The 24,208-nt window shown below is 41.4% G+C and overlaps 1 protein-coding gene across 8 annotated transcripts in view; it reads left to right on the top strand.

Annotated features, from left to right (window-relative positions):
• Positions 1–24,208, top strand: part of akna (AT-hook transcription factor) — a 202,294-nt gene that overhangs the window by 81,840 nt on the left and 96,246 nt on the right. For all 8 annotated transcript variants that reach the window (XM_043720009.2, XM_043720006.2, XM_087998483.1 and 5 more), the window contains 2 exons: positions 12,769–14,042; positions 16,933–17,007. In XM_043720009.2, coding sequence (XP_043575944.2) covers positions 12,769–14,042; positions 16,933–17,007 — 1,349 coding nt within the window. The remainder of the gene's footprint in view (positions 1–12,768; positions 14,043–16,932; positions 17,008–24,208) is intronic.

A 24,208-nucleotide genomic window follows, 5' to 3' on the forward strand; every position in this document is an offset into this window, starting at 1 on the left:
GATGAAGGGCTTTTGCCCGAAACATCGATTTTAATGCTCCTCGGATGCTGCCTGAACTGCTGTGTTTTTCCAGCACCACTAATTCAGAATCTGGTTTCCAGCATCTGCAGACATTGTTTTTACCTGAAATTATTATCTGACTCGCTCTGAACCAATTTATAGTAATATACTGTAAGTGCAATCCTGACCAAAGGTTGATATTTTTAAAACCTGAAACAGAATATAAGGTACAGTGAAGGTACAGAATTCAGTCTTACGCTGTTGGAAATTGGTTCTCGTTTTGAGATTAAAAATACAGAATTGTCAAAATATTCTGCATTTGGACGATAGGGAAGCTTTTGCAGTAGAAAATACTTAATTAAGTAGAGTACCTGTATATTAGACTGTTAAATCTGATTTGTGGATAACATGTGTATGATCAGATTCTATCAAGGTGGCCTGATGTCTCAGGGTGAATAAGCAAGATTTGGAGGGAGGCTGGACCTTTTTTTGAAGTCCATTGCTTGTCTGTATTTCTGGCTGCATTTAGGTTGCTTAGTTTTTGCATCAAACCAATAAAACACCACCAGAAATTCAAATTGGAACAAAAAAAAGTAATATTCTGCTGAACAACTGACATGAAAAACAAAAAAAAATTGGAAAGCAAGCCAAACACTATCTTTAGGAAGAGAATCTTAAGCCCAGATGCTCTGATCTCTGATCTGTCAGAAACTGGACATAAATGTGCATCAAGACCTCTTGGAAATACAAGGTAACTGCCTGGGAACTTAAAATGCCAATGGTCAACTACCTCTCATCGCGATCGTTTTAAGAAAGTCCCAACCAATAGTTAGAGACCAAGTCTTTGGAAGATTCTGACTCACTTGCCTTAATAGTTAATTAGGAAATTACTATTGAATCATGAGATGAGGGCATCACTGGCTAGGCCAACATTTATTGCCCATCCTTAATTGCCCAGAGGGCAGTTAAGAGTCAATCACATTGCTATGGGTCTGGAGTCACATATTGGCCAGAACAGGTAAGGATGGCAGTTTCCTTCCCTAAAATGAATTAGTGAACCAGATGGGTTTTTCCTGACAATAGGCAATTGTTTCATGGTCATCATTAAACTCTTAATTCCCCATTTTTATTGAATTCAAATTCCACCATCTGCTGTGGCAGGATTTGAATCCATGCTCCACGAATGTTACCTGGATTTCTAGTAACGCCACTAGGTCATCACCTCTCCCCAGCTCTAAAATCCAACTTATTCAAGCTGACCCTACCTCAAATACACAACTCAATGCCTATGCCCATATCTGAACACCAAACATGACATCCCCCTTCCCCGAAGTAGACAGCTGCCAAAGCCAAGCCTTCAAAACTGGCAGGCAACCCTTCTCCCACTCTGCTACATGACCTGACCAACTCTCCCCCCCCCCCCCCCCCCGCCCCGCCTCACAATGAACACCTAATCTTTGGCGAATCCTCCCCCAGAGCACCCAACCCAGAAGCATCGACATGCCCACCCATACCCCAATGGAATATGACCATCCCCCTCTGCCCGACAAATGACCCAGCTCACCTTCCAATGTCCTTACCCATCTTTACCACCTCACCCTTCTGCCACACTACTCCTTCACCCATGTCGTTGCTGTTCTTCTGCGGTAGTTTCTTAAGCGAGGATGAGTGTCTCCCACTCTGGGGAGAATGAGTACAGACAGGCTGATTAAAGATGCCCGCTGCAGCGGGGGACTTGAATTGTGGGTGGAATGCTCGAATGTGTGCGAGAAGCCTCTGCAGGGACCTTCTTCTGATTCTTCTCCAGTTCGGACAAGAGTTTCCAACAAGTTGGTGGGTGCGTTGCATTAATTCAGGCAGGCTTTGATGTTATCTCTGAACCTTTCTCGCCCCTGCTGGGAACTACTTGCTGTGATGGTGCTGAAGTTTATTCTGAGGCGGGCAGATGTTACAGCCTGCCCAATGCAGCTGCTTGGCCATTCCCAGTGCCTCAATGTTGCAGATGTTGTCCTGAGAAAGGACAAGACTATAAGAGCACCTCACTTACTATTATATTTGCAGATTTTTGTGAAGTTTTGCTGGTGGTATTTCTCTGGGAATTTCAGATATCATCTGCCGTATGCCATGGCTCTGACACATACAGATGGACAGATAACACAATTACCCTTTGGACAATTAGTTGGCGCTGACCAGCCTCCCCACCTACTCCCCTACCTGACACCCATCCCCTTAGTTACCTTACACACTTACTTTGCCAGCTATAGACTGACAGTATTATTGGGCTCTGTAAATATATATTCCCACTTTTCCGAGTTTTTCCAATGAAATATACTCAAAGTACACTACGAAAGAAACCTGCAAAAATCACACCCATACAAATGCTTACAGTCCCAAGTGAACCCTCTCCTAAGGATCAAACCAAACCAGGTGATCAGCCTGCTCTGTCCCAGCCTCTGAGTACTGATCAGGTAACTCCTTTTGAGCGAACTATCATGCTCGGAAGCAAACATTCTTTATACGGATAAATTGTGGTCAATTTTATACGTCCAGTCTCCTGCAAATGGTAAACCACTGTCAGCTACCCTGGCTAGTTTGACTAATTGCTCCTTAAGATTTGTTTGTGTCTCCCTGGAAAGAAGCTTATCTTTTACATTTAATGAACTTTGACCTCAGGCCAGTTTGTTCAGGCTGCTCACCATCTTTATGTCGTCCAATAAATGATACGGCATTCACACACCACAGTCCTATGACAGTCAGTTTTTAGGTGATAGTCGACATTATCATATCTGATACAGTGTGTCTGTTTTAATCAGAACTTCAGTCTTTCAAAGTGATAATTCAGTTAGTTACTGCTGAGTAATAGCATTTAATATTGACACACGCACATTCTATTAGCAAAAACAGAAACACATTAAAACCAGTGATCTTTCTAGTCATTCGGGTCATTGTTAACCCAGCAAATGTTCAGTTAATATTGACAACCTTTTTGAACACTTTTACTTAGAATTAAAAGTCTGCTATTGCTGTAAAAAGGAAGTTTGATTTCTGCAAGATATATTCTGGTGCTGATTTGCTTTGGTTACGAGGGATTTTGCGTTGGGTATCTGGCTGGAAAAGCCCTCGAAAGGTAAGTGGGTGTTAGTTTTTGTTTGATCTAGGGTAAGAATTAGGAATTCCAGCCCAGATCTGAATGTGGGTCATAGTGTTAACAGGCAGAAGGTTCCCTGTACCAGGATGATGTGGGCATTGGCGACTCCATTGGGTACATAGGATGAGATCAGGCTCAGAAATTAGGCTCTTGACAGCAACAAGAAAATGTCTGATGATCCAACCAAATGTTGAACAGTGAGACAGGAGTCTCACTAGTGCATGGCGAGAGGCTTAGTTGCATAGTGTTATTGCTGACCTTGCTCTAAGCTGCAGGCGTTTGGCATGCTTGCCTTTATCGGTCAATGCATTGAATGTAGAAGTTAGGATGTCATGTTGCGACTGTACAGAACATTGATTTGGCCACTTTTGGAATATTGCGTGCAATCTGGTCTCCCTCCTGTTGGAAGCATGTTGTAAAACTTGAAGGGTTCAGAAAAGATTTACAAAAATGTTGCAAGGGTTGGAGGGTTTGAGCTATAGGGAGAGGTTGAATAGGCCAAGGCTATTTCCTCTGGGGCATCGGAGGCTGAGGGGTGATGTTATGGAGGTTTATAACATCATCAGGGGCATGGATAGGGTAAATAGGCAAGGTCTTTCCCCAGGGTTGGTTGTCCAAATTGAAGGGCATAGGTTTAAGGTCTAAGGGGAAAGACCTAAAAGGGACCTGAGGGGCAACCTTTTCACGCAGAGGGTGGTGCGTATATGGAATGAGCTGCCAGAGGAAGTGGTGGAGATTGGTACAATTGCAATATTTAAAAGACATCTGGATGGGTACATGAACAGGAAGGGTTGGAGGGACATGGGCCAAGTCCTGGCAATTGGGACTAGAATTATTTAGGATATCTGGAATGGAATATTCTTTAGAATAGAATAACTTTTATTGTTATGTGTACTTCAGTATAGCAGTACAGTGACAATAGCTGCTTCGAATGGCACCAGCTGAAATACAAGGACCTAGGCACAAATCTTAGAAGTTAAAGAGGAATAAAAGGAAAAGTAGTAGCATTACTTAGTGTCTAAACAAATAACCAAGAAGTAAGATAGTTAGAACATAATTAAAGGATTAACATTGCAGTCTGGTAAAGAATTTCAGATCAACATTATACTGCAGCAGCTCAGTGAACACGTGGTCTGACCACCCACACCAGCACCCAGCCCAACAACAGTCCCACTGTGCTCCAAACCTCCAGTCTGCCCCACCAGAGACTCAGCTGTACCAAGCTAAGTTGCTCTGCTCAGGGATTCCTTTTTCCTCTCACAGATCTCCAGGACACACTTCCCCCTCGTACTGCTCTGGAACTCGTTTCCCCTCGTGCTACCCCGGGGCTCGTTCCCCTCACACTGCTCTGAGGCATGCTTGCCCTCACGTTCCTCTGGGGACCACTTGCCCAAATGCTGCTGCAGAGCACACTTGCCCTCGCACTGCTCTGGGGACTACTTGCGATGCTGCTCAAGGACACACTTACCCAAATGCTGCTCTGGGGACTACTTGCCCGAATACTGCTCAAGGATACGCTTACCTGAACGCTGCTCCGGGACACCTTGCCTGAACGCTGATTCAGGACTGCTCTGGTCAGCATGTACGGATTGGACCGAATGGTCAGTTTTTGTGCTGTATATCTTTATGACTCTGTACAGCCACTGCAAGGCCAATGCCATCCACACCTTTGACTTCTAGTTGTGGAAGTCATTGCTGCTTATGGACGTCAGAACTCCACACATTTGAAATAAAATTAGCAGGAACACTGATGATTATCTAATCCCACTTCATTGATCTACAGATTCCCATTCTCCCACTCACTGGATAGAAACGAGATGGTGCAATACCTGAAAGTCAGAGCAGACACTTGGTGACCCCAGCTCACCACTTGTTCCTCCAGGCCTCCATCTTGGACAGCTGTCCCCATCATTCTGGGGTTTCTATATTATGGAACAGAGATGTTTAGGGTACATAATTCTTTGAAATGTGCACCATAGGTAAACAGAGTGATTAGATTAGAGTTGAAATAGGCCCTTCGGCCCAATAAGTCCACACCGACCCACCGAAGCGCAACCCACCCCGACCCATTCCCCTACATTTACCCCTTCACGTAACACGTCGGGCAATTTAGCATGGCCAATTCACCTAATCTGCATATTTTTGGACTGTGGGAGGAAACCGGAGGAAACCCACACAGACACTGAGAATATGCAAACTCCACACAGTCAGTTGCCTGAGGCGGGTATTGAACCCGGATCTCTAGCGCTGTGAGACAGCAGTGCTAACCACTGTGCCACTGTGCCACCCACTTTTAGCACACGTTTCTTCACTGCTCAGACCTTTGAATATAGAAGTTGGGATGTCATGTTGAGGTTATACAAGATGTTAGTGTGACCTCTCCTGGAGTAGTCTGTGCAGTTCTGGTCACCCTGCTATAGGAAGGATATTATTAAACAGGAGAGGATTCAGAAAAAAAATTACCAGGATGTTACCAGGAATGGAGGGATTCAGTTATAAAAATAGTCTGGAAAGGCTAAGACTTCTTTTATTGGAGTGTATGAAGTTGAGGGGTGACCTTATGGGGATTTATAAAATTATGGTGGCATAGATAAGGTGAATGACAAGTGTCTTTTCCCTAGAACTAGGGAGTTCAAAACTAGAGAGATATTTTTAAGGTGAGGGGAGAAAAATTTTAAAAGGACATGAGGGACAACTTCTTTACACAGGGTGGTTCTTGTATAGAATGAACTGCCAGAGAAAGTAATGGATGCAGGTATAGTTTCAATGCTTAAGAGCTATTTGGATAAGTTCATGAATAGGAAAGGTTTGGAGGGATATTGGCTGGGAGCAGGCAGGTGGGGTGAGTTAAATTTGGAACATTGCCTGTGTAGACTGGTTTGACCAAAGGGTCTGTTTCTGTGCTGTATGACTTTATTACAATTTGTAATTCAGTGGAACTTTGAATTATAGCAGATTTGTTTCTTCTGGAATTGTTTGGCTGAGATCAAAATCAAAGAATGGTGAGATGTGATAAACTCTGGAGATTTGAATTTCTGAACGAGACCAAATTACAGAGATATTCAAATATTCCACTGCACCTAGATGATCAATTAGATCAATTTTTTGGACTGGCAAAAATAATGCTAATTACCCTCCAGCATCTATTGGCTCATTGCTTAAGATCATAATTCACTTTCACTTCATGACTTCACTTGGCGGCAAACACAAAAGTTAACCTTCATCTTTTTGTTTCAAAACCGTTTCCTAGCACCCTAATGCAGGCTAACTCATTAAATCAGTGGGAGAGCTTTGCTTGCACCTTTTTAATCAGATGACTAACAGCAATGTGGCTTTCTTAAGAAAAGTTTCCCAGGGAAGTCTTCATTTTAATCCTGCAAACTACAAGAGTTTAAAGTGATTTACTGATGTGCATCTGTGTCACTGCATAGTTTGTGCATATATTTATGATATTAAAATAAACGAGACTTTAGCCCAAACATTTCTATATTTTCATTTATTTAATGTCTGTACAGCATTGGTGGTTTTATTTTAAACAATCTATATAGCCATGCAGGTAGTTTTTTTTTCTATTCATGGTCTAATTTGCTTTTGAGTTCTGGATGGAGTAGCAGAGAAGCCCTTGAGGTATTCTCTGTCAACAGTTAATGAGTTAAAACAGATGTCAGAAATAGTTGTGGCAAGACAGAACTGATTTGATTCTAAAGTGGCACAATTGAATCAGCATTGGCTGTTTCTGGCCAGCAGGGATTATATTCTGGAGTAATTCTGCTTGACTTAACACCTTTTAGTAACAGGCCAGGCATTTTGTTTGGGAGGTTCTCGAGATTGTAAGTCTGGATGAAGAACTGGACCTTACAAAAGCTGCTAGTCTGTTTTCCAAATTTGAACAAACTTAAAGTGAAGGATATGCCATGAAAGGGCCAGTCATTACTAGGCTTAAATTAGACCCTAGTGACAGATGATGTTTTCTGTTGCTTTTTTTAATCTTGTCCATAACTTTGTCAAAAACAAGTAACTCAAATAACCATTTGGCTCCAAAAGCATGATTAAAATTCTTACTATAATTCTATCTGGGGCAATCAACAACAAATAACTCAAAATGCATTTGATATCTTTGTTTTCAAAGTCCTCCACTTTTCTATATCTTCATAATCTCTTCCCAATCTACACATCTCTGAGATACATGCACTCCTCAGACCTTTTTAGCTTAATTGATCTATCATTGGTAACCATGCCCCAGAATTCCCTTGGCTAATCGTCTGCATTGCTCAGTCACTTTTTCATCCTTTAAGGTATTTCTTAAAATTTTTGTCTCTAACCAAGCTTTTGACATTTGCCTATATTAACTCAGTGTCAACTTATGTTAGAAACCACTCCTGTGAAGCTGCTTCGAATGTTTTACTACATTAAAGATGCTATTTAAGTGCAATTTTGTTTTATTCCTTTTATCAATTTAACACACCTCAATTAAATATTTGCTTGACTGACAAGAAGCTATTTTATTTGATCAGTATCAAACTGAAGTATATGAGCTGTGAAATTTAATTTATGGTGTGAATACGCCTAGAAAACCCTATCTCCATATCCCTGAATACCATATGTATAATCTTATGATTTTTGTCTTGAATGTGCTCAATGATTACCTTGCTCACCTCTCTGAAGTAAAATTTTCCCAAGATTCACACCCCTCTGTTTGAAGAAATATCTTTTCACCTCAGTCTTCTATGGTCTGGCTTTTATTCTGAGACTACGTTCATTTGTTCTAGACTGACTAGCCAAGGGAAACCTTCTATCTACATACAGCCTGTCATGCGCTGTGCTAAGTTTTAATAATTTTTACTAAGATCATCTATGAGTCTTTGAAACTCTTGAGACTGCAGGTCCATTTGCCTCAAACTCTCCTCATAAAACAATTCTGTCATCTTGGAGGTTAACCTGATGAACCTCTATTGCACTGTCTCTGTGAGCAATATTTTCTTCCTTAAATTATGAAACTAAAACTGTGTATAATACTGCAGATAGTCTCAACAAGGTGCAGTAAGACCTTTTCTCCCCTATACTCAAACCTTGTGACGAAGGCCACCATTACTATTTGCCTTTTCAATTGCTTGTTGTACCTATGTGCTAGCGTTGTGACTCATGATCAAAGACACATTGGTCCCTTTAGTCATCAAAACTTCCTAATCTGTCTGACTATATTGTTTTTTTTACCCGTCTGGATAATTTCACATTATGTTCATGTTCTTGCCCATTCACATGGCCTGTCCAAATCCCATCGAAGCCTGTTTGCGTGCTCCTGATAACTTACATTCCTACCTAGATTTGTGTCATGAGCAAATTTGGAAATGTTACATTTAATGTACTAATATGCGATTTCTGAAAATCCAAATCATACTGTGTGGAAACAGGCCATCAAGTCCACTCTGACCCTGTATGGAGCATCCCACCCAGACCCACTCCATCTCTGTAACCCTGAATTTATCTTGTCTCATCCACCTAACTTGCATATCCCAGGACACTATGGGCAATTAAGCATGGCCAATCCACCTAACATGCACATCTTTGGACTGTGGGAGGAAACCAGAGAACCTGGAGCAAACCCGTGCAGACATGGGGAGAATGTGCAAACGCCATACAGTCACCTGAGGGTGGATTAAAACCCAGGTCCCTGACACTGTGAAGCAGTGATGCTGACCACTGAGCCATCGTGCTACCTTACACCGCATCTGCTGATTCTCCTTTATTAATGATATAAGTAACTTCAACCAACATTCTCTATTATAAATTCTAACAATTTCCCAGCTATTGGTCTGTAGTTTTCCACTTTCATAGTCCCATTCTTCTTAAAGTAGGACTACATTTTGCTAATTTACAGTCTGCAGAGACCTATTCAGAATCAATCATTACTATTTAATAAGCAATTGTTAAACCAAACTAGGGATAAAATGTGCTCTCAGAAACTTTTAAACCTTCAAGTGAGTGCAATAACAACAGAAATCTCTTGAAATTAATGGGAGAACAAATATGTTTCATTTGCCTCAAATTCTTAGAACGTAACTTTTGCTCGGCGAACTGAGTCCTGGTTGCTTTGAATTAAGATTCTGCTACTCAGATTTTTTCATATTGCAATTGCAAAATGTTTCTCTATAATGAGGGCAAATTGTTCTTGATCATTTGATTTATCAAGTATAGGGAGCAGTTAGTTCCTCAGCATTACCAATGCCATGAATATCACGAGAACAAGTTATTTTCAGTTGAGAATACATTCACATATCACCGTCATCATCATAAAATCCCTACAGTGTGGAAACAGGCCATTTGGTCCAAGTCCACACCGACCTTCCGAAAACCCACTCCCCTACCCTTTTACTCTACATTTACCCCAGACTAATGCACCTAACTCACACATCCGTGAACACTATGGGTAATTTAGCATGGCCGATATCCTTCAGTGTTGGTACAGCACTCTTTGTTGTGTTATTTAACAATGTTTCCTTACCAAGTAATTAACCTGTGTAACAGTATAAGAAAAAAAGATCAAAAAAGAGCTGATTAGTATCTGATCAGCACTGAAACTATGGGCATAAGGTCAAAAAGACAATGCAATGCGAGTTAATGTCTTCAATCCTTCAGGAATTAAAATTATAGAACTGTCAAGAATGAAAAATCAACCTGCCAAGCTTAAACTACCAAGATGTAAATAAGTACAGGCAATCTTTGTCAGGTCAGGGAAAATATTGCAGCAATTATGTAAAAACAAACAAATAAATGAGATGGAACCCATGATGGAATTATTTATGTTTGACTGGTGGAAGAAACAAGCTTGAAGGCCTGGAGCAACTTTTTGGATTCCCATTTTCTTAATGTCCTTAATGGTCCTGTTCACTATCCGTTCTTTAACAAAAACTTATAATAACTACAAACCAGTCCCTGTGCATTATTTGTCTATTATTTACAATTGAAGAATACCATTGGACTTGTATTAAATTTTAAAGGGCTCCGTTGTGTTCAGCAGTATTGCAGCACGTAAAAATTAAAGAACAGTGCAGCTTAGCAGCTGCACCAAAACGGAATTGCAAAATGTCGTCAGATGAGACAGGCGAAATAACTTGCTTGACCCCTTCAAAAGGATGAACAAGGTGTAGATGCAGTATGAGGAAGATGAGTGATTTAAATTCTTTCCTTCTGCCTGCTAAAATAGATTTTGTAACCGTAATAGCATGTGCAAATGGGTGTTGTAACATTGCAATAATCGATACATGAATTGCCGTGGTTTCGGAGGTTGATTCACAGCTAAAGTATTTATGTAAATGTTGACCTAGTCGGCAATGCCCTTATGATTATATTTAAAAACAGATACAGGGAAACAGATAGAAAGTTCATTCGATCTGGCAAAGTCAACTACACAAGCGGTGCTATGAACTCAAACTAAAACAGAAATTGTAGACTCTTTTAGGTCTGAGCCAGTTGGAGCTGATCTCTCTCCTCTCAGTTTAGCAACAAACTGCTACATACAACCAATCCAACCCCTGTTGCTTGAAAATAACTTTGTCTTACAAAGATACCTACTACTAATGCGTTCCGCAAGTATCAAAACCAGCTTTTACAAAAAAGTATGCTTGTGTGTTAACCCAACACGTAACTACATTGTATCACTTTCCTTCAAGTTTATTTTAAATCTGGATCATACTTTACATCAGAATGGTCCAACCTACCATTTTTCCTGGTTTATATTTCCAAATAAAATAACTGTAGTCCTTGCAACTCATTGAGGAGCTCATCGGGAGGCCTGTTGGTTCAAGACTCAAACGTTTACATGTCATTGCAACCCAATGTACATATTGGGGGTGTGTATGTGAGGCTTGCCACAGCTAATGTTCAATTACTTTGTATTCGTTTTTAAATTTAATCTTTCAGTCCAACAAATGTTGACATGGACATTGCCCCATTCTTCTTGCCCAGGGCTAACTCTCCACCATGTGTGCCACCTTGTGAAGCTGCCTGTTTTAATCAACAAAACAGTGGCAGACCACAACATGGCTGCCGCCTACCTTTATCAATGGCATAGGCAGGCAGATCCCACTGATTTGAAACTTGAGCTTGACATCTTAAATTGAAACTTATCCCTGAGCCGACTCAGCCATTTTCAGTTAAAAACGGCACCCAATAGCAACTTAGCTCAGGCTTAGGGTAGGCATACAGAATTCATCCACTATTTGAAAATTTGACCCCCTGAAGTGCCATTTTCCATGAATTCCATTGGGAGAGGGGGCTCTTGCACTTTTTATCAACTCAAGATTAGAAGTCCAGGTAGTTGCAAATGCATTTCTAACCTCAAATGTGCTGTATTGCTGAAGCAAGTTTCACAATATTTACAACTGAATTCTCTGGGCTCGATGTTGTGGTAAAGGAGGCAGTTTGGGACGTGTAGTCTACTTCGCCCACTCTGTTCCCATGTGATTTCAGCATTGAGCTGCCCAGCTGGCATGCTAAAGATCAGCCCGTGCGCCCACTGGGCATCTCTGGTGGGATGTTGAGTAAGAGAAGGGTTAGGCCATCAATTGGAAGTCACTTCTCGCCATGAATAAGAAGATGGCCTTCAGTCTCCCTGTTGCTTTGAACTATTATATCAGCCAATTTAAAAACTGAACCATTAACATCTACCAGTAGCCAAACACTGCGACTTTTAGCAACAAATGCTGAAGCTACATGCAGCCAAACTCCTGTTTGCAGATCTTTTAATCTGTCCTTTTGCTGTTCTTTGCTAGCGTAACTCAGCATCAACATTCTTCTGTGGAAAAGAATGGATTGAGATTGAATAATTGGAGCCACTTGGCTTTTTAAGATGCTCAATAGTTTATTGTTTCCTTGTGAAGGAAGATCAGGCTTTTGATTTCAGTCACTTACCTTCCAATGGGATGAGGTTTGGCTGCCATCTTGGTGTCTACTCGCCATATTTTACCCCAGTGCAGGTCAGGTAGGGTGTGGCCTTACCAATTTGCAACTGTAAAATCCAGCCCTACATTTTTAAAACATAATCCAGCACTTAAACATTGTTTCATTTGACACAGTGCACAATACTTCTGAATAATTTAGAAAAATACCAATGAAAAGCTTTGCTGGCAATCACAAAGATAACTAATTTTTGGCTCAGTTGATGCTGTAAAAAGGCGTGATGTCAGTTCACTATTAGTCAAACACCTCTCCAGATATTTGCTTCCACTGAGGAATTTAACAGGTGATGGAGCTGATACTGTTAAATGGGCAATTTGTATTCAATGAAAATCTGGAATTAAGAGTCTAAGAAACCGTTATTCCACTGTAGATTGTTGGGAAAACCCATCTGGTTCACGAATGTCCTTTAGGGAAGGAAGATTCCGTCCGTACCTGGTCTGACCTACACATAGCTCCAGACCCACAGCAATGTGGTTGACTCATAACTGTCAGCTGGGCAGTTAGAGATGGGCAATAAATGCTGCCTAGCCAGTAACACACTCATCCCATGAATGAATTCTAAAAAAATTTAAAATAGTGCATGTTCTTGCACAGAGTTGAAATGAGCCACAAATCAATGTTTTCGTTTACTTTGACTAACTGTTTGCTTTTTCATGTGCTAGATGAATCTGAACCACAGGACGAGGATGGGATTCTCAATTGTCAGGTTTCAACATCTCACTGGCATCCTGTAGGGGACAATCAGCTTGACATGACTGAAGATGAAAAGGAGCAGGCTAGCTTTCGACTTCCAAAAGATGTAGGTACCAGCAAGGAGGAGGACAGTTTTGAGGAGTACTCTGACTTGCCATATGACGAGCAAATTGAGGAAACCAATCCCCGACCGATGAGAGACCCATGGCGCAGATATGAAGTCTACAACAAAGCACAAAGTATATTGGATCGTGGGGATGATTTTTCTGTGCCAAGTATACGGGACCATGCAGATAAACTTTCTGATCAGTCTGATGAAAACATCAACTACTCAAAAACTCAGGGTAAAGACTCCAGTCTATCAGCACAGGATTTTTATTCCGAGGACTTTGAAGTAACCTATTCCAATAGTGTAGACGTTTTAGATTTGTCACATGATAGCAAAACATTAGGATCTGATAGTGAGGTTAGAAAAGAGAGGCAAGACAACTCGTCATTTAATTACTCAATATTGCATTTTAATCAGGAGTTGCTGGGACACCTATCAGTTGAAGATCTAGCAAGCAGCCCAGGTCTTGAGGCAGAGACCATTCCGGAATCTTCATGTGCAGATAGTGTTGAAGAGCCAACGGGTAGGTTTTCAAACAAAGGAAAGGGTTTGGGAAAAGTCAGTCAAGATCCTGGTTCTGGTAAGGAAAAGCAAAAAGATAAAAGCAGCAAATCTGAGCTCAACAAAGCTGTATCCCATAAACAAGTCAAAGTAGCTAAACAAGAAAATCATCCTCATCCCCTCAGTAAACCATTTATTTTAAAGGATAACACTGGTCAGAACTCTAAAGCGAACAGACAAGTAAAAATACTGACTCCACACAGGACAGCCATTAATCAAAGATCTTCAAGAAATAATTCATCCAAGCCGTTATCGAGAAAGATCACTTCAGAAACTTCAATGTACGGCCGAGGTCAGCTTAATTACCCGCTACCAGATTTCTCAAAAGTGGAGCCACGAGTTAAATTTCCGAAGGACATGCAAGTTTATCAGAAGCCCAGGAGTAAGAATGTCAACGTGCAGGGTAAGAGAAGTGACCCTCAGTTTCTCCTCCACTCTCCAGCAGAGATAGTCCGCCAAGTGCTGCAAAGTAGCAATGAATGTTCGCTGATCACTCCGACCCCATCAGGGGTAAAGGTTTTGGGAGAATTCAAGTCATCGCAGCAAGCGACAGAAATGGTTTATCAACTACAGGTAAGGAGACCGGGTATATAACACCCAATCTGGAGCTATGTAGAATGAGTCAGATTAATGGTAGGAGAATTCATGGAAGGACATTCGTTAAACTGGTTCTGATTAATTGATGAGTTGGATCAGAGTGAAGTGGTTAAGTGGCTGGATTCCTGAGGCTTAATTTTCACCCTGTCAGGGAAAGATAAAAGAAAGACCTGTATTTATATAGCGCCTTTGCCAACCTCAGGATGAACCAAGTTGCTTTACGGATATTGAAAGATTTATGAAATATTGCCCTGTTGGATTAGATTCCCTACAGTGTCGGCCCAACAAGTCCACACGGACCCTCCGAAGAGTAACCCACCCAGACCCACCTCTCTCTGACTAATGCACCTAACACTATGGGCAATTTAGCATGACCGATCCACCTGATCTGCACATCTTTGGACTGTGGGAGGAAACCGAAGCGCGCAGAGGCAATCCACACAGACACAGGGAGAATGTGCAAACTCAGACAGTCACCCGAGGCTGGAATCAAACCCAGGTCCCTGGTGCTGTGAGGCTGCAGTGGTAACCACTGAACCACTGTGTCGCCCAAACTGCAGTTAGACTGTAGGATAATCTTACAACAATGTAATAACCAGATAATTTGTTGTTAGTCACTGGTTGAGGAATAAATATTGGCCAAAATATTTGAGAAAAATGCCCCACTCTTCTTCACAACAAAACTATAAGATTTTTGCATCCAGCTGAGAAGCCAGATGGGGTCTTGATTCATTGCAGCATTCCCTCCATGCAGCACTATCTCCCTGCTGACCCTCAACAGTGCAGCACTCCCTCCCTACTGACGCTCAACAGTGCAGCACTCCCTCCTTATTGACCCTCAACAGTGCAGCACTCCCTCCCTACTGACGCTCAACAGTGCAGCACTCCCCTCCTTATTGACCCTTGACAGTGCAGCATTCCCTCCTTACTGACCCTCGACAGTGCAGCACTCCCTCCCTACTGACGCTCAACAGTGCAGCACTCCCTCCTTATTGACCCTCGACAGTGCAGCATTCCCTCCCTACTGACCCTCGACAGTGCAACACTCCCTCAGTACTGACCCTCAACAGTAGAGCATTCCCTCCCTACTGACCCTCGACAGTGCAACACTCCCTCCTTACTGACCCTCGACAGTGCAACACTCCCTCAGTACTGACCCTCGACATTGCAGCACTCCCTCCCTACTGACCCTCGACATTGGAGCACTCCCTCCCTACTGACCCTCAACAGTGCAGCATTCCCTCCCTACTGACCCTCAACATTGCAGAATTCCCTCCCTACTGACCCTCAACAGTGCAGCACTCCCACAGTACTGACCCTGATAGTGCAGCACTCCCTCCTTACTGACCTTTGACAGTGCAGCACTCCCTCAGTACTGACCCTCGCCATTGCAGCATTCCCTCCCTACTGACCCTCGACAGTGCAGCACGCCCTCTGTGCTGACCCTCGACAGTGCAACACTCCCTCTGTGCTGACCCTCGACAGTGCAACACTCCCTCTGAGCTGACCCTCGACAGTGCAACACTCCCTCTGAGCTGACCCTCGACAGTGCAACACTCCCTCAATACTGACACTTGACCGTGCAGGACTCCCTCCCTACTGACCCTCGACAGTGCTGCACTCCTTCCCTGCTGACCCTCAACAGTGCAGCACTCCCACAGTACTGACCCTCAACCGTGCAGCATTCCCTCCCTGCTGACCCTCGACAGTGCAGCGCTCCCTCCCTGATGACCTTTGACAGTGCAGCGCTTCCTCAGCGCTGACCCTAGACCATGCAGCGCTCCCTCCCAGCTGACTCTCTATAATGCAGCACTCCCTCAGGACAGCATGCAATAGATAGATAATTCCTGGAAATATTCCAAATAGATTCATAGAGATGTGCAATTCAGAAAGAAACCCTTCGCTCCAATTCATCCATGCTGACCAGGTATCCTAAACTAATCTGGACTCATTTGCCAGCACTTGGCCCATATCCCTTTAAACCCTTATGCATATACCCATCCAGATGCCTTTTAAATGCTGCAATTGTCCCAGCCTCCACCACTTCCTCTGGCAGCTCATTCCACACACTCATGACCCTCTGCATGAAAAAGTTGCCCTTTAGGTCCCTTTTAACTTTTTCTCTCACCCTAAACCTTTGCCCTCTAGCTCTGGACTCCTCAATCCCAGGGACAACACCTTATATATTTAACCTATCCATGCCCCTCAAGATTTTATAAACCTCTATAAGGTCACCCCTAAGCCTTCAACGCTCCAGGGAAAACAGCTCCAGCCCATTCAACCTCTCCCTGTAGCTCAAATCCTCCAACCCTGGTAACCTCCTTGTAAATCTTTTCTGAACACTTTCAAGTTCCATGAATTCACCATTTTCCAATTGGAAAAACTTGAAGAGCAATTTAGGAGTAATAATTTTGTACTGCGCACCCATCAATGAATATTTGTTATGTTAGGAATCAAATACTTCACCTGTTCAGAAAGTATAAATGTATTTGCAATTTTAGCAGGAGAGCCTACATATTTAGCAACAGATGCTAAATTGATAGGCGGCAGAATGAGTCAAGGACAGTTTGTGTATTTTTCCATTCATTTCAATAATAAGCCCCTCATTGACTTAAATTGTTGTATACTCATGTTATTCCTTAATGATGCCCTTGCTGAAGTTATTAGCCATATCTTATCAGTGCTGCCTGTTTTATTTTGTTTGCCAGAAATCAGCTCAAAAAGCATCAACATGAATTTTTCTGAAATATTGACAGAAATTTAAGGCCTATAGTCTCCAATGACCTGTACGTACCTCTGCACTTGATGTGAAAGGCAATCACAGAGCCTCAATGAGCCCCAATCACTTGAACTTTTCTTATTACAGGAGGATTATCGCCAGCTCCTAACCAAGTATGCTGAAGCAGAAAATACAATTGATCGATTGAGGATTGGGGCTAAGGTAGGGAGATACTCATACCGAATGAAACAAAGCAAGATTCGAATGTATGTGATGGTTTACACGACCACCAAGGTGCTTTTCAGTTCTTGAATACATTTGAAGTGTAGTTGCTGTTGTGATTTTGGGAATGCAGCAGCCAATTTGTGTGCAGCGAACAGTGATAATAATGATCAGACATTTTGTTCTTTTCTGGTGTTGATTGAAGTTGATTGACCAGAGCACCAGGGATAACTGCCTGGCTTTTCTTTGAAATAATTCCATGGGATATTTCATATTGCCAAGCAGACAGATCGATCATCTGCTTAATCTCTCCTGTAAAAGGATCGTGTGACACTCCCCATAACTGTATTGCCTTGATTTTAGTGCCTAAGTCTTGGAATGAAACATAATTTCAGATTGTGATTCAAATGTAAGAGCACTTCCAAATGATCCACAATAAATGTGCTAATGTGTGAAGAAAATACTTTAATTTAGAAATTATGGCTTGCAAGTCAGAAATTTTGACCAGCTTTGCTAATGATGTCTGGTTGCCAGAATGGCCAATGTAGTGGCCGTTGGTGTGTGCACAGACAAGGGATGGTGATATTAGTTGGCTGTGGATGGGAACACTCTGCATTTCCTGTTCAGTGTGTGACAATATTATGGCTTTAAGAGGTCATATTTCCTTTTTTGAAATAGAGGTTTTAAAGCTGAGATAGTGGGCAGTCGAAAAGCTTGTGAGGCCCTTTTAAAAAGATGGAACAATAGAAGCAGCCTGAATGGGTGGGGTCAAGCTCCCACAAAACCAGAATTTTTAGTTTTAGTTTTCAATAGTTGCTGTTGGGGTCTTGGAAAACGTGGAAGCTATTTTTTCTCTTAGTTACACTCAAAAGCTGGGGGTTTCTTCCTGGTGCTGGAGTCACATGTGAGACGATCTGTTTTCTGAATTTGCCTTTTTTGCCAAGGCATGTGTTGTTGGGATGTTACTATATTGGAACAGTTAATTAGTAATAGTTGCTGTATCTATTATTCTGTTAAGCTTTCCAGTAGAGTTAGATTATTCCAATTCCTTCTTTCTTTTGTTGTATTTTAACTGTAGTGGGTGAATAGAGTATGTTTTGCTTTAAATCATGCACATTGATTCTCTTATTCATCAATGATAGTTTGACCAATCAAATTGCATCTGTTGCGCAACACCTTATAACTACCTTTTAAAATAGGAATGTTACAGTCTGGACTATCCTCGGAATATTTTGAGTGGGTTTGGTCTGGTGGTACCAGTGCATGCACATACTGCTTTTCCTATACTTCACAGTCATTTGTTTTCAGAGCAACAGCCAAAGTTGAATGAGTAAATGATCAATTCACTTGATTGTCTCAGATTCCCTTTATTGCTCTAATAAGATGAGTGTTACCACATTACTGGAGGAAATCATTCTTACAGGCTGCAGTGAAATTACACACTCTTTGATTTTCCTGCATGAGGAAGAAAATGTTGCCCCTGCAGGTGACTAAAGTAAACAGCAGCAGCTCGTGTACAGTGTTAAATCTGATCCATTCTCAACAGCTTTTGGCAATGTGATGTCTTCTGTAGTCAGCAGATGAAGGTCTACAGAGTTGAAAGCTAGCCTCAAGACAACTATATAACAACTGCAAATTGTTTTAAAACTCATCTGGTCATTTGATGTCCTTTAAGAAATGAAATGTGCCATCATTACCAGCTCTGGCCTACATGGGACTCCAGACTAATTGCAATGTGGATAACTCCTATTGGCCCTCTGAGACAGACTAGCAATCCATTCCGTTCTAGGGTAATTAGGGATGGACAAAAATTGCTGGCCTTGCACATCCTATCAATGAGTTGGTTCTGCTGGGACTTGTTGCAGTAAATTGACTGAAGCAGGACTTTTCACGTCCATCTCTTCCATCTTCTCTTGGTCTCAGAACTTGTTCTCGCGTCCAGTTTGTTTGCTGCTGGAGTTGAGCATTCCAGATAGCAGCTTTGAAATGAGCCCTTTCCTTTTTTGTTTGTTCAATTCCTGCCAGACAAAACACGTTGCAAATTGTGCCACTGTGTTGCTGGATGGTGATATCACATTGCAGGACCATGCTGCTCGATGTGCACACTCCTCACTCCACTTGGTGGCAGCACTTGCAAAAAGCACAACTTTTTGTTTTGACGATCGTGTATTATAACCTAATGCCAAATGAATGAACAAATCTAATAGAGAATTCAAGAGAAGCTTCCTAACCAAATATACAATAAGAATTCAGAACCTGCTGACAGAAGGAGTGGTTGTATCAAACAGCACAAAGAAATTTAAATGAAAATCAAATAAATAGGATAAAGTGAATAGCAGGATATACTGAGAAACTTACATGGAAAGGAATGGGAAAAGGATGTTGCCTAGTCTGGAGGGAAGGTCTTATGAGGAACGGCTGAGAGACTTGGATCTGTTTTCATTGGAAAGAACAAGGCTGAGAGGGGATTTGATGGAGACATACAAGATGGTCAGAGGATTAGAGAGGGTAGACAATGAAAGTCTTCTTCCTAGGATGATGATGTCAGCTTGTACAAAGGGGCATAACTACAAATTTGAGGGGTGATAGATTTAAGATAGATGTCAGAGGCAGGTTCTTTACTCAGAGAGTGGTACGGGCGTGGAATGCCCTACCTGCCAATGTAGTTAGCCACATCAGAGAGATTTAAACAATCCTTGAATAAGCACATGGATGGTGGTAGGATAGTGTAGCGGGACGAGCTGAGAATAGTTCACAGGTCGGCGAAACATTGAGGGCTGAAGGGCCTGTTCTGCACTGTATTGTTCTATGTTCTATGTTTGTTTGACCATAATTGCTGACATACCCCAGGCCAAATACAGTGTTGAGCTATATGTTCCATGTAACATGAAATAAATATATTTGACTCCCCTGTATATAGAGTTTGGTGGCATTCTGTATAATTATTTGAAATGAATTTCCAAGCTGCAATGCAGTAAAATATTCACCTACACTCTGAAGTAGTTGGGGATACATTTCCGTCACAGGAATAGACAGTAATTCTGCTGAATTTGGTCAATAAGGTCTTTATTTCACAGCAGCCTCTCGATGAGGAAGATTTTCGACACATGGACACCTGTTTTCCACCTGGAAACTGGGACATCTTGCAAATAAATATTGAGCTACAGATTTGAGGCAAATACAAGGTGGTTAAGACCATGCTGCATTGTTTCACTTGGGAATATTGTGTAGCAAAGAGAGACCTCTTCTCAGGGCTAGTTTCATTATTTGGGTCAGGACTGGGTAGTGATCAAATTCCACAAGGGATTATTTGTCAAAGCTTTGGGAATGTTAACTGATTGATAGCAAGAAATCTTTCGAGAGGAACTTATCATGTTTTGCATTTTTTTGGCGGGGAGGAATCTCTCTACTCCTGCCGGGATGCACAAAAGTCGTAAATTATTGTTTCCAAAGAGATGATTTTGCATGATTGTTCAAGGGGACATGAGCAACACAATTTATCTGCTTTGTTTATCACACTGGGTATTTCAGTGTTAGCATGATTGACGATGACTTTATCTTGTTACACTGTTCCATAATCTGAGTTATACCTGGTTGGCATGTTAGCCCATAGAAATGATAGAGTGCAGGAGGGGATCATTCAGCCCATATTGTCCATGCTGATCCAAAGACATTGAGATGCCCTTTCTAATCCCATCTTCCTGCATAGGGCCCATAGCACTATAATTTACAACACTCAAAGTGCAGAACCAGGTTTTGTTTTAAGAGTTTATGGCCTCTGCCTCAACCACTGGATCAAGCAGCAAATTCCAAGGACCCACCACCCTCTGTGTTAAAACAAATTTTCTTCATGTCCCCTCTAATCCTTTTCCCAATTAGCTTGAATCGATGACCTCTGTTCTTTGAACTCACTGCCAAGTGAGACAGGTTGTTCCTGTCTCCTCTATCCCTCCCCCTCACAATTTTGTTTACCTTCGCCATGTCACCCCCTCAGCCTTCCCTGTTTGAAGGAAACCAACCCTAATCTCTCCAGTGTTGTTTGCCATTCTCACCACAGTCAGAAAGAGATTTTGCCCAGGTCCTTTCTCATGTAATATTTAATCATCAACATTGATGCCTTCTCAACTGTATTCTCAGACCTGTTTAAAGAATTATAAGCCTTTGTCTCATTTTGTTCCCAACCTATTGGAAGAATTGCTTGGAAGCCCCATTCTCTGACATTGACCTCCAACACCTTCGGCAGTCGGGGCACCAACTCCTGCATATACTATTGCATGTGTTTTTGAATCCTTTTTGTCTCCTGTGACACAGTCAGTGTAAATTCTTACCTGCTGCTCGAATTGCCCCCATTATCTGGTGGATGGTGGTGGTACATAGCCAGCTGGAAGGAGGGGAATGTATTAAGTTGTCGTTTCAACCTGCAGCAGGGCGCTAACAGACTGTGGCAAGGTACTGTCGGAGCTGTTGGAACTGCTTAGGAGCTCCATAAATGATCATGTCATCATAAAAGTTGTGAGAATCTATCTTAGTCAGTGTTCAGTTATCTGCATTTGGCAGTTTATTTGGGCTGATTCCTGTCAAAAACATGATTGAGCCAAGACTGAGAGAAAGATGATTGCTCAAGGTGCTCAATGGTATTTCCTCATCGCTGCTTGAACAGATACGTAGATTATTTTCCTCCATTGGCCCTTCGTTTATTAGATACCTCATTATAACATCTGCTGCCGTTGGATGGAAAGTCTGTAACTAATGCTGGGTATATCATAAATTTTATTGAGTCAGTTTTATATTTGCATTGGCACAAGTGAGCAGCTCCTGGGGATTGTGAGGAATTGTTTTAGCATCTTAGCAGAGCCAACAGCACACCTTATTGTTCTCCTTTTGGGAATGTTCTATTATGGAGCAATGTATGTTTGTCAGATGAGGTATTATATAGCTTGTGACTACAAGCACGTTGTGGGTGGGTGGGAATGTTTTTAAGACTGCCTAAGTATCTTAATTATTGAAACAGTTCTCTTAACAGGCACACCTAGTGTAAACATTCATTGAGTTAAAATCCAGGCAGGTTATTAACCTGAATGACACGCTACAAGATTGTAATTGAAGTGACTCAAAGTAACACTGCACAAATCCAACAGAAAATCCAACAGTTTTTAACTGAGAACTGCCTTCATCAATGTCAAGGAAAAGTAGCTGTATCAGTTTATTGCAATGTTTTTTTGCATTGTAGTTTGGGCACAGGATTTGTTTGTGTGTGGATATAATACATGTTCGCATGTGTTTGTGTTTAGGAAATAAATGCCAAAAATCTCAGATATAACTTTCATAAAGGCATTGTAAAGGCCTTGTAGGAGCAAATGACTCGATGCCGGAATCTGAACTGAAATCAAAAAATGCTGGAGATCACAGCAGGTCAGGCAGCATTGTAAAGGCCTTGTAACTTTGCTAAGGAGTAATTTTTTTTTACATTGTAGCTACTTCAATCACATTGTATTATGGTGCAGCAGTCTCTGACATCATACACCAAGGCTGATTTTTGCAACAGGACAATGCTTATATAATATGATGAATAATCATTTGAAAAAGCCTGTCAGTAATGTTGTGTGGGTGATGGCACTTATTTAGGCTATTCAAATTTCCATTCTTTCTAAATGATAATGGTACTTTTCAAAAATCCATCCCCTGGCAGACTGTGGGACTAATATAATGCAGCAGAAACACAGAGAATGGTTTAGGCACAGAACCATTTCATTGGGAATTTGAACTAATGATGCCCCCAGTGCAAATCATTCTTGACTGATATGATTGAGCTCAGATTTTCTGAAGCAGTAACAAGAGAATTGGTGAAAAGGATAATAATACATAATCCAACTTAACTCGATTTGATTTGATTTGATTTGATTTCTTGTCATGTATTATAAAATACAGTGAAAAATGTTGCTACTCTTCAGTAACATCTTAAAGCACAGAAAAAATAAACCAAAATGTGGAATATAAAGGCAGAAAAATAAAACAATAAGTTCAACCTTACAGTCCTTCATGTTAGGTGCTCTGTCGTGGGCCATGGGCATGTGAACAATGAATTGTATTTCCTAATATCAAAATATAGATTTCCTTGCCAGAATTATTCCAAGTGTGCTGAAATGTAGCCAATTCTTTCTATGTATTGTGGAATGTAACCCATAGATACTCAGCAATCACAAACGTGCATGAACAACTGGAAGCGACATCTCAGAACAGCTTAATCAAAATTATTTCATAATTGGCTCTTCAGTCTCCACTTTTCATAGAAATATTTGAATTCTATGGCTCAGGTGAATTTTATGCTTCTGCAGGTGCACATCCAGAATGTGCTCAGAACATTGTAAGAAATACAACATCATTCAATACTATGGGGATATTGTACTCAATCAGAGTGGAGATGAGGAAGTTATTCAGATCCTATGGAGTCTGAAGTAAAGTCGATGTTATAAGGTGTGAAGGAGCATGCAGAAAGGGTACATATTACGTTTGTTATGGGGATGTGGAGGAAGACATTGAAGTCAGATGCTCAGGAGAACGACAACATCTCAGATATGATGAAATTGTATAATTAATTATGTTTTGCAATGATTGGGAGGTTCCTGAGAAAAATAGTTGTGGGATCTTATAATGTGGCTGTAATGTCTGCAGTGAGTTCCTCTGTCAGCGCTGTGAACTCCCCATCAACAAGCTGTGGAAGCTATTTGGCAAATAGTTGGGAATGGTGGCATGTCTGAACTTGAATGGATGCATATGGTGTTAAACTATTGCTAATACTGATGGTTTGTTTATTTCACATTAGCTCAGGGTTTCATAGCAACTAAGTAACCTTATGAAGAATAGTAAAAATCCTGTTACAGGTGAGATCATGCTGAGACTAGGATTTTGCTTTTTCCTCATTGTCAGGAAAATTGCGAGTCAGATTTTCTTCTACAATTCACAAATAGAATTAGAAACAATTGGCAAAAGGTTATGCTCTTATTTGGAGAAACAGAGGATTGGTGGTGGATGAAAAGCGACCTTGAAAATTAGTTGTTGTTTGTTTTACAGTGTAGGAGAAATTTATGGTGCGTTTAACTCATGCTGTTCCTAACTTGTGGCACTCCCATGTTGAAATGAGAAAGTATTTCATTCTTTTATTATCCTGCAGAAAATCAACATTAGCCCCAAGCGATGAGGG

Source organism: Chiloscyllium plagiosum, unplaced genomic scaffold (genome assembly GCF_037043375.1).
Source record: "Chiloscyllium plagiosum isolate Xiang-an unplaced genomic scaffold, Cpla_swu_hap1 HiC_scaffold_21, whole genome shotgun sequence".
Classification (NCBI taxonomy): Eukaryota; Metazoa; Chordata; class Chondrichthyes; order Orectolobiformes; family Hemiscylliidae; genus Chiloscyllium; species Chiloscyllium plagiosum.